Below are 12,136 nucleotides of genomic sequence, written 5' to 3'. Positions count from 1 at the left end.
CGCAGGTAATAGGGTAATTTATATAACATTATAATTTGTCCTATTTTGTGGGATATTTTCTATATATCTCCAGTGATGGCAAAAATGTATGAATTCTCTTTTAATTCTATTTAAAACAATTTAGCCAGACAAAAAAAAAAGTATCACTCATTTGGCCTTGCACATATTACACGATGGTGTAGGAATCACAAAACACTCCAGAGCAGGGGTGACAATAAAAGTAGGCAGACCTCCAGCTGCTAGGAGGCTGGCAAAGCGTTACCAGAGTTAAAGATCTAACAGAGTAAGAGGTGTGGGGAGACCAGGTTAAACTGCAGAAATGGAATGACAGTGTTAAAGATCTAACAGAGTAAGAGGTGTGGGGAGACCAGGTTAAACTGCAGAAATGGAATGACAGTGTTAAAGAAGTAGGCAGACCTCCAGCTGCTAGGAGGCTGGCAAAGCGTTACCAGAGTTAAAGATCTAACAGAGTAAGGTGTGGGGAGACCAGGTTAAACTGCAGAAATGGAATGACAGTGTTAAAGAAGTAGAAGCTATGGAAGCCCTGATTGTCGGGGGCCCTCAAACAGCAATAGAGAGGTCCTGTAAGCCAGAGTTAGGCAGCCTTTAAAGATGGCTATCATAGGGGACACTCCCTATAGAGTATAATGTACCTGGGTGGAACAGGTGAATGCAATGTAGGTTAACCCTATATAACCCTTTATATTGCACCGGAAGCGACACTCCTGCATAGATTCACAGTCACACTAATAGAAATTCTCTAGAAGTGACTAATTCTGTTATAATGATATAAACATGGAAACGTGTTTTAAGATAAATGTCCCTCAGACGCGCCACTCTACCCTTTTTAAAATTTTTACTTATACAGGACAAAAAATATTTCAGAACTTCCCAAAAGATGCAACGCTCTGTTTCTTTTCCATCAGAAGCTCTATACGGGCCTACTACAGCTAATTAAACTAGGTGTACCAATTTATTACAGGATTGCTAAAGGCTAGTGTAACAATCTTGATGACCTAGGGGGTATTTCAGCCCAGGATAAGGACTGGTACAGTATATTTGCGATGTGCTGGATGACCCATCATCTTATGCTTTCTTGCTAAGTGTACAGATCCAGTTAGAACATACTACTAACTGTATGTGTAGATTGTGCTTCGTTGCTAGTGTCTATCCACCCATGTTACCATATCAGTTAGCGATGTTACACATTAATGGGGATTACTATGAGCTGCACACAGCTCCTATTATTTCAACCTGGACATCGCCAGATTGTCTCAAAATTCAATTTAATGGATTCTGAAATAAGACCATACTGGAGACATTTTTATAAACTGGTGGTCATACATACCCTGCTTTTATCCCTAACACTCTAGGTATATTGCCATTGTTGGTAGTTAACCCTCTGGGTAGCACAGAGCCTTGTTTCTATGCCTTCTATTCTTGTATATAGTGCCAGAGTAGCTCTCAAACTATCACATGTTGGAAATACAACACAGTAATGCTCTGGAAAACAATCCTGTTGTCTTTGAATGAAAGGTGATTATCAAGAAACATGCAGTTCCATCACTGTTAGGGATCAGATGTCCAAACATGCAATCCTACTTCAAGGAACACCATAGTGTCATGAATACAAACATGAATTCCGTAAACTATAGTGCTGAAGTGGCTGTTTAGGTGACCGCCCCTCTACGATGATTTTACTCACCTTTTCTCCCACACCATCCCTTTAAGTTACTGTTTTCCCAAATTGTTTGATACTTTAAATGGACACTCCAGACCTCTAAAGTGAAGTGTTTTATGAGTGAAGAGTGTGTCTACTTTTTTTCATTTCAGAAAAGTGCAGTGTTCAACAGAAATTGTGACATTCATAAATTTACCTTGTTACAACCCACTGGGTGTCAATCAAACAGCCGGAGCTGCAGTGAGAAGTCTCTGATTGGAAATCTACAGAAAGTCTGGGCTGGGGACGAAGGGGAGGGCATACAAGAGAGCTGCAGCTTTTACCCCTTTCAAGCTGCTTTTATATAAATAGCCCCAAGTAAAAATACATAATTCAATGCATGTTTTCACTGTGCTATATCTACTAAATTGTGTTTTTTTGGGGGGGGGGGGGGGGGTGGATGTGGGGTGGGGGGGGATGACAGTGGAGTGTCCCTTTAAAAACCCTGTATACCACAACTTGCACTGTATATAAACTGCCTGTAGAGGGCAGAGGTATTACATTAAGTTTTACATTAGTTGCAAGTGAAGGCGGGTATGAACATTTTTTGAATCTACTAATCTATTCATTCCTATTAGAAACCAACACAAGACGCAAGTATGCTCACAGTGGTCCAAAATGGTGTTGTGGAGTGTCAATAGATACATTCATGGATATTAATCAATATCGGGTTTATATCATCCTGACAATGTGGTTCTTATAGACCCTGGTCTGGATGGAAAGGTATTTAGCATTAGCCGGGCTGTATAGCACGGCAGAGGGAAAATAACAGAAGATATATACACTTAGGGACCAGATACGGATGATGGCATGGACACTTTTTAAACCTTTAACTTTCAAGCCAGAGCTTTAATTTAACAGTGATCTGATCAATAACATGTGCATGTCCTGAATGTTTTTAACTACTAAATGGGTTATCCCTGAAAACCAATGCAAGCCCCAGGAATATGCAGCCTCAGGTACGCTGCAGCAATCAACAGTCCTGCTGGAGTACATTGTATGCGGATACTACACCTGGTAATACAGGAAGCTTTGGCACTGGTTCCACCTCTAAATTCTTAATCCCCCCTTCCTTCTTAGGGTCGACTTTGGTTAGTACTGAAGTCTCCCCTGTCACCGTCAGAGTAGTGTAGGTACTGATCACCAGAACCACCAGGCCAACTGCCAGGATAAACTGTAAAGGAACAGAGAGTGTTTAAAAGAGTGTTCTTTAACATCCGTAAAGTGGACCTACCACCCAAACAAGAACGTCAAGCAATATAATATGATCTGCTTAATAAGCTAGAAAAAACGCCAGCAAGTGCATAGATCAAATTGTTTCCTTACTTCCTAGCTGGCGACTATGGTTGTGTTCGTATCTGGACTCTCCCAGAATTATCCCAGAATGCACTGCTAAAGGAAAACTAGAACATAAAGATATGCCTTGTGGGAGTGCACAGAGGCCCAAACAACCCAATCCAGAAATAGATTTCACTGCCGATGGAATAAACTAATACTATGATCACTGCAAGACACATTGACAGCATTTTAGCAAAAGCAATGTATGTATTGTACTAAGCTAGTTCTAGAAGACATTATTGTGTATGGTGTATTGATAGCCAATTAAATGGTATGCAATAAGCACAATGTGGAGGACCTTTTAAGACCCAGTTCCAGAATGGGACATTTATAATGAACAATGGGATTGATTATCCACTAAACATTGTATTGAATTGAAAACCAGATTGCGAAATTAATTCAAAACCAGCAAGTTTGGAAAATATAAGTCAAGCCTTCGTCATGTTTCACTACATTGTGCAATCTGGTTTGGAATTCACTACGATTCAATGTTTACTGAATAAAACAGAGAATATTTTCCCCAGTTTTAACCGATTACATGTTATTTAATGTATTCTTCTGTTGTTTATAACCTCTCCAATTACGTCCTCTTGCCTGGGAAATGGAAAACTCAGAGTTTCTGTGTTATATAGGCCATTAAATTGCTGCTGTTCTGTAATCTCAGCATTTCCCTTGCAGACAGGAAATGGCGTGTACAGACCCAGGTGTTCAGAAACCAGGAAGAAACCGTCTCCAGGCCCCCACCATACATCCTGGTGATCAAGATGATACATCCTGATTTACACAACACCTCTGCACCATCACTGGTCACAAAACAAGCATCTCTGCTGTGCTCAAGGAAGCAACAGTGGCTTGGAAATCACCCTCCGATGCCAATGTATAGTTTGGATTATGAGAATCTCTCTGCTGACAGAAGGAATTATAGCCCCATCTGCTCTGCCGCGGGATAATATTCTAACTGCCGCTCCTTAATCCCAGAATAACGACATGGCTTTAAGCAACGTGTCCCGAGCCACTCCCTAGGCCTGTGTTCTAACCAGGATGGGTTCTATGGCTGCGACCTGACCTAGATTTCCTAACAGTCTAATGTTTCCCTTTCCTCCGGTTTCCTGTGAGTCCTCCAGCCAGAGATCAGCTTTAACGCAGCCTGTGTGTGGAGAGCAATTCAGGTCACTAATTTGTTTCCACTTGGACACAGTCAGCCATTGCCCGCTGGGAGACTCTCACAAGCTGCCTCCTCACTCGGACAGGGTGCTCGGTCAATCTGCTGTATGAACCAGCGCCACTGACAGATTGTAAAAAGCTAACCGTGGGGGTGCATGGGATCAATGCTGGACAGAAAACAAATACTGTGGAAGTGCATTCAAAACATTTAACCTTTGTAAGAGTTGGGTTCTAAATGAAACTGCGTATAAAGAGGAGTATGTTAAATGTTATATCTCACCGTAACAGTGTTATATTGTATTTAACTATATCTAACAGTGTTATATTGTATTTAACTATATCTAACAGTGTTATATTGTGTTATATTGTATTTAACTATATCCAACAGTGTTATATTGTATTTAACTATATCTAACAGTGTTATATTGTATTTAACTATATCTAACAGTGTTCTATTGTGTTATATTGTATTTAACTATATCTATATAGATCTATAAAACTGGACTGGCAGAGATTTATGGGGAATCTAGTCCAACAGCTGCAAGGCCAAGCATTGGATAGCTCTGGTCTATAGAACAAGAGAAATCATGGGCTATAATTGGCTGGTTGCCGATTCCTTCTTATGCCCCAAGTACACAGCTTGTCTTTGTAAATCACCTTCTATCATGAAAAATACATCAGCGCTAATTAACATTTACTGTTCCATTTACTTCACAGAGTACACAAAAAGGGCATCATAAAGGCGGAGACTAATTCTGAAACATAGAACAGAAGGCTTAGACTAGTTCTAGAGAGATGGCACATGAGATTAAGTCTAGCGCTACATCATGTGACAAGGCATGGTCATGGATAGTCTTAAAGTCTAATTCTAGAGGAATATCATGTGACACAAAGTCAAGTTCACTGATAGGTTAAAGACAGACTACTTCTAGACGGAGATCACATGACACCAAGACAAGTACACTGATAGGGTGAAAGTCTGAGACCAATTCTAGCAAGACAGAATATGATAACAGGAGGACACTGATAGGCTAAGAGGACTATCTAGCAGGAAAACTCTTTATAGAAGTGGAATTTTTGTGTATATGAAATCATATGTTATATAAATTCTATGCTGAATCTTCTTTGCTTAAGAATCTAGATCAGTGATGCCTAAGCTTTGGCACTACAGCTATACTGGATAACATTAGCCAAATAAACAGATGGCAGAACAACATGGGAAGTGTACACTGAGGCTATCATGGAAAAGGTTAAAGGGACACTGTCAGCACCATAATAAGGTATGCAGGTCAGGAATTAAGAGCATCAGAAATGGCAGAGCAAATAGTTTGTTTGAGCAAAGCTCACAGCAGAAGCTGCAAAGAGCAATCTGCAGCAAACTTAAAGGTTTTGTTTTTTTAACCTTATAAATTGTTGCATATATTTAAACCAATTATCTATATATTGCATAAAAGGGACACTATAGTCACCTGAACAACTTTAGCTTAATGAAGCAGTTTTGGTGTATAGAACATGCCCCTGCAGCCTCACTGCTCAATCCTCTGCCATTTAGGAGTTAAATCCCTTTGTTTATGAACCCTAGTCACACCTCCCTGCATGTGACTTGCACAGCCTTCCATAAACACTTCCTGTAAAGAGAGCCCTATTTAGGCTTTCTTTATTGCAAGTTCTGTTTAATTAAGATTTTCATATCCCCTGCTATATTAATAGCTTGCTAGACCCTGCAAGAGCCTCCTGTATGTGATTAAAGTTCAATTTAGAGATTGAGATCCAATTATTTAAGGTAAATTACATCTGTTTGAAAGTGAAACCATTTTTTTTCTTCATGCAGGCTCTGTCAATCATAGCCAGGGGAGGTGTGGCTAGGGCTGCATAAACAGAAACAAAGTGATTTAACTCCTAAATGACAGTGAATTGAGCAGTGACATTGCAGGGGAATGATCTATACACTAACACTGCTTTATTTAGCTCAAGTAATTTAGGTGACTATAGTGTTCCTTTAATAATTAGGTCACCTGTGAGCCTGGAGTGTGCTTTTATGTCATTACAATTATTAGGAATAAATGCTAGTTTTAAAATGTACATTCTCTACACAGATTGACATGTATGTTTGAAGATACAAACTACTATTTCTTGTAAAGAACTTATATGGAAACAGGGGGCAAAAAACAATAGTTGTGTATTGACTAAAAAAATGTAACCGCCCCCAGAGCGGGTGACACCGAACTGCACGGAACACCACGGATCTACCACGGGCACAACGAGGGTGCTCCTCGAGATTTCTCCCCCTTTCCCCCCTCTCCTTTCTTATCTTTCCTCTCTCTTCCCCATCCCCTCCTGTTTTTGTGTTCTCCTTTCTACACCACTTGCTCTCTTTCCCTGCCCCCACGCAAGAGTCTGACCTCACTGACCGTTCACACTAGTCTCAACAACAGTCAAACGGGAGGGTATGGCAGGCTTGGGCCTCAGGTGCTATACGGATGCTCCGCTAATTCGCTAATGCCCACTATTATAGACTAAACCAACAGATTATACCGCCCGCACGACAAAACAGGACCTGCGTGAGGAGTGCACGGCCAAAGGCAATAAGACCCAATGGAAACCCACTATTTATCAATATTATATGGGACGACAAGTCCCCTCTGCGAATTAAACCTTCAGATTAGCTATACCACAGACGTTATAATGGCCCCTATCCGCCTAGAAGATACTCCTAGGTTTTATGCAACCATTATGATGACAGGCGAATCTTGACCATGTACTACACAGTCACTACCTGGCTCACCCAGAGGTGACACACTCACCCCTTAATGTACGACCATAAGATGCAGACGTTTGCATATTTAATACATGTAACATAACGAAGTTACCGATACTGATACTGTACTACCTTCTAATTGTTAATATTGTTTAGGTTTTCATTTCTTTATAATCATTTGGCTGCTCACGATTTTGCGAGACCTGCATGTCTCCTATTTTGCTATCCTATCGCACTGTTGTACATTTTAGATGGCACAAATAAAAGCCGTTTGAACAAGAAAAGATGTAACCGCAATGACAGACTGTGACAAAGCACCAAACACAGACCCATGGGTCCAATACAAATACCGTGGCTGTATATCTCCTAAAACAATATGCAAGAAAAAGACCACATTTGAAATGTTCTGAATTATAATGTCTATATTAAAGAAATTAAAGCTAAAAAACCCTGGCCTGCAATCTTTTTTATGGCTTCTTTGAAAGTTCCTTTTACGACCTGACTAGCTATTTAGCTGAGGTCCCTTGAGTCTGTCCCCTCTTTGAGGCCACCAGCTGATGGCTTTGCAGGCTGCAGTTCAAGACAACCAAAAGATTGATCAGTCATTCATGGGCTCTCATCTCTGCACAGCACGGCTAATTTGCCCTTTTCAACTTCCGATTGCCTGCCTGGACACTCATTCAGCCTTTTAACTGAGCCAGGCAAGGCGTGGGGCTTCCTGCGTCTGTAATTAACAACTCGTTGGCAGAATTATAAGGAGCTGGCGGGTCTTGCTCTCACATCTGGACAGCATGGGTCCCAGCGTGTTTAGTTAGCCTGCAGCTCTGACCAGCCTCTCACTCCACCACCCATTAAAGGACATACAGAAAGAATAAGCAATGGTTACTGTGTAGGACATGGTCCACTGACCTGTGAAGAAAGGCCCTTCTTATGGATCTTCTTGTAAATAAGAGCCGGGCAGATGAAACAGATTAAACTGCCCATGGTGGCTCCAGTGACACCCAGGATGGTCTCCACTGTCACACACAGAGAGAGAGAGAGAGAGAGAGAGAATGAGAATATTAATACCGGTTTACTTATAAAGCCCAAACTAATTCTACATCACAGCTATAGGATGACAAACTATATATATATATATTTGCTGATCAGTAGAGGGCTACCTTCTCCTGCTAATGGGAGCAAGAAAGGGGGGGTTCTATTAAACGGGGATGTCCAGGGCAAAAATGGAATTACAAGTGTCAGAATTGAGCTTAAAGTGGGTGGAGTAATGTTTCAGAGTGGACATGGTCTGTGTGTAGGAAGGGCTAAACCGAATCACTTCCACCAGGAGATACACCTACTTCCTGAGAGGCACTGAGGACCCAAGGATTCAATCACACGGCCTCAGCACGGACTGTGTTTGCCTAGGTATTCCTATAACAGTCGGTCATATCCGAGCTCCATTAACTTTGCATTGATACAGGCAGATAATTCAGCTTGTCTGATTCTGGTTAGAGTATATTTATCTGCTTGATTTATTTGTTGAGGGGGGGAGTCCACATAGAAGTGTAAATTATTCTATAGAGTATCAAGCAGGAAAAAGACATTTAACACTATAGACCAGTTTCATACATCTATTGGATATTGCAGCAGCTGATCAGCGTGGGAGTTGCTTGCGTTCTATATGGCTGCCCCAAACACCACGGAGATAGTAATCTCCTTTAAGGATTTAATGTGAACATCACTTTAATAATAAAATGATAATAAAATATTAGGGGTGTTTTTGCTAAAGAGATTAGTTGTGAGATGACAAAACAGGATAACCAGCTTTCCAAAACATATTCGGAAAAATTTGATTAGAAATTGCATTTCAGATTATGCTCAAATTGGCAGACCAAAACATTGATTTCCACCCGGATTATATACAGGCGTGGGTCGTGTGCCCATAAGATGGATCTAGAGCTAGCAAAGAATCATTGGAGTTTTAGTTCCATAACAGCCAGAGATCTAACTTTTGGTCCCTGTTGGTTTAGGACAATAAGGTAAAGAGCAAGAAAAGGGTTTAACCCCTTAAGGACACATGACATGTGTGACATGTCATGATTCCCTTTTATTTCAGAAGTTTGGTCTTTAAGGGGTTAAATAAACTAAAGTTTACTATACTGAGTTAACTAAACTAAAGTTGATGTCAACACAGTTTCTCAAGATAGACATAGCTGGTTAAAGAGCAGGGAAGGGGTGAGAGGAATGTACTCACCATTTGGGATCAGTATCCCACCCAGCATGGTGCCAAAAACTACAGTGAGCGTGAGCACTTTAAATCGCAAAGGAGGCATATATCCACCAGCAGCGAATGTTCCGTCTTTTTGCTGTAAATAGAAAATAACAGTGAAGGACTGACCAAGCCTGGCTGTACAGGAGGATTCTGATGTTAATTACTGTCCAGGTACCCGGTCCACACAATAAACACAGGTCTTCATAGAAATCTTTAAAACACATGTCTTTAGAGAATCCTGTTTGCTCATTGCTGTAAAACAGGTCCACCAGCCACTAGGGGTATTTGGGGGATTTTACTGGAATGTAGGTCACCTAATTAACACGAACGTCCTTCCCCTCTGCATGCATTAAAAATTGGATCACCTGTCTGGGGTTCCATCCTAGACATTAGGGGAAGTTATTTAGTTCTTTATTTTACCTGCTGCTCAAATAGAAGAGTGTTGAGGGCCTGCCTGCACGGCAATATCATCATTGGAAAGCCGACCGCCACGGACATCATGAAGCCCACTCTGATCATCTCGGTCACCAGATTTGAGGGGAAATTAACCAGCACGTTACCAGCAATAGTGTCTGTAAAACTGACATAGCCGAAGAAGCCCACCTGTGGGAACGGAAATGAAATATGCTCTTTATTAACATCCTTTCAGCAGAAACAAGCATTAACAGGAAATAGACAAATTCCGTTATTCACTGCAGGCACGCTATGAATTCTTATGGTTGTGGCCTGGTATCTTCTACAGATCACTTTAAACTGGAGTCCACCATCACTCAGAGAGTCCTTATTCACATCTCGGCCACCTCTTTCTAATCACTGCCTCTTCCTGGTCTTCTCAGAGCACACGCTCTGGTGACGTCTGCTTTGTTAATCTGCAAGGTGGGCAGGATCAACTATAAAATCAGGGCAGCAACTGAGCATGAAACAGCCGGAGTGAGAGCAGAGAGAAGACGGAGTGACAGGTGAGAGGTTACTTCTGATATAAGACAAATTAGGGACTTCTTTATCTTATGTACTAGATGGCTAAAAGTGACGCTTTAAACAGCTAAAGCTTGTTGCATCTCGCCATATCCTATCAGAAGTCGCAGCTAATGGCTGAAACTCTCCTTCCCCACTAGTACTGACCCCACAAGCCGCAGTGGCGTTCTAAGGCAACTATTTACCGGCCTCGGTACAGATCTTGCCCCTCCCCCATAACATGGACTTACGGTCACGTAGAATGTGGTCACCACATTGAGCGATAGAGCAAAGATCGAGCTCATGATCTTAACAGAGGGTTCATCCAGGCTGTCGTAGGTGGGCAGGACTTGGCTGAACACAAACAGAGAAAGCTAAAGTGAGCTTTACTTTACACGTAGTAACACAACCTACACATGGCACAGAACAGTCACCCTTACACAGAGCAGAATCTCAGAATTTGCCATAAATAGTGATAAAGAAACACTACAGGGTCAGGAACACAAACATGTATAACTGACGCTATTGTGCAAAACCCACCATTTAGGTGGCTTGCCCCCCCTCCCCTTGGCCCCCTTAAAAGTTAATAAAACTCACCTTATTTCTAGCGCAATGCGGACTTACCGGCGCTGGGCCTGCCCCATTGGTGGCATCATCAGAATTGCCGATTTTTAGCCAATCCAATGCTTTCCCATGGGTAAAGCATTGGATTGGCTAAAATCGTCAAGGGGCGGAGCTAAACACTGTTTTGGCCAATCTGCACCTCCTCAAAGAGATGCATTAAATCAATTCAGGAAGATTCAGCGTCTCCATGCAGTGCCTGGAGACGCTGAACGGCAGTGCTGCCTACTGTGCAGCACTGAGCCAGGAAGCACCTCCAGTGGCCATTTGAGGAGCAGCCACTTGGAGGTGTCCATAGGGGCAATGTAAACACTGCATTTTCTCTGAAAAGGCAGTGTTTGCATGAAAATGCCTGAAGGGAGCTATTCTACTCACTAGAACATCTACATTAAGCTGTATACTATACATTAAGCTGTCAACCGTACATTAAACTGTATACCGTACATTAAGCTGTAGTTCTGGTGACTATAGTGTCCCTTTAAGAATTTGTGGTTTGTGTCTTTTTTTTATTTTATTATTTCCAGGTACTATTTAGGGTTTAGGAAAGAACATGACATGAAAGATGTATACAAATGCACACCTTTCTTTTTTTCATTTTTGGGTGCATGGGGGGGGGAGGAGATTACATAGGAGAAAAGATAACAGAGAAACTAAGAAGTTCGTTTTGCCTACTGTGGACACTTTGTGGCTGCAGTTATGTAACTATTGATTTTTGTTAGAATGGAAACCTGCGGATACCTATTACTCTATTGAGAAAAAGATTTCAGCGATGGCCAGTGTCGAGAATCCGTAACAGGACAATGAAAGTGAACAGAAAGCGAGGGATCTTTATTTTACTGCTCATAATGGAAGATTGCGGCTGCAGAACTCACACACACACACACACTCCTACAAGTTCTATGTAAATGTGTTATGTGACTACGTTCGGTTTAAAGACAGTATTCTGAAGAAAAACAAAGTTATCTAAAACACACACAAAAAAAACAACAACTGGCAACAGAAACACAAGTACTCGGTAATTTGACACTAAAGGACCTTGGGAAAAAGTGCCTTGCTGCTTAGCAACCAATAATTTCCCACTGTTGTTAGATCAGGAGTGATCTACAGGTGGCCTAGCACATTACCCACTCATCCAGCAATAAGGGCTAGGAGAAAAAAGCAGTATAGCTGTGTGGGATTGAAGTTTTAATAACAAACAAAACACGCCATGATTTAATGTATTAGTTTAAAACAACTCTTATCTGGAATGATACAGGTTGTCTTAGTATCAGAATGTGGCCCAGTTAGTCTAGTCAGCTGCAAGCTGTCTGCAACACTCGATTTGTTT

The 12,136-nt window shown here is 41.4% G+C and overlaps 1 protein-coding gene across 1 annotated transcript in view; it reads right to left on the bottom strand.

Moving 5' to 3' along the window:
* Nucleotides 1–12,136, bottom strand: part of SLC38A10 (solute carrier family 38 member 10) — a 49,785-nt gene that overhangs the window by 14,300 nt on the left and 23,349 nt on the right. The window contains exons 7-11 of the mRNA XM_063456303.1: nucleotides 10,440–10,542; nucleotides 9,655–9,837; nucleotides 9,217–9,328; nucleotides 7,890–7,996; nucleotides 2,735–2,894 (exon numbers count right to left, since the gene is read on the bottom strand). Of these exons, the coding sequence (XP_063312373.1) occupies nucleotides 2,735–2,894; nucleotides 7,890–7,996; nucleotides 9,217–9,328; nucleotides 9,655–9,837; nucleotides 10,440–10,542 (665 nt within the window). The remainder of the gene's footprint in view (nucleotides 1–2,734; nucleotides 2,895–7,889; nucleotides 7,997–9,216; nucleotides 9,329–9,654; nucleotides 9,838–10,439; nucleotides 10,543–12,136) is intronic.

The sequence above is a fragment of the Pelobates fuscus genome, chromosome 5 (genome assembly GCF_036172605.1).
Source record: "Pelobates fuscus isolate aPelFus1 chromosome 5, aPelFus1.pri, whole genome shotgun sequence".
Lineage (NCBI taxonomy): Eukaryota > Metazoa > Chordata > Amphibia > Anura > Pelobatidae > Pelobates > Pelobates fuscus.
This window is presented reverse-complemented; position numbering and strand designations above follow the sequence as displayed.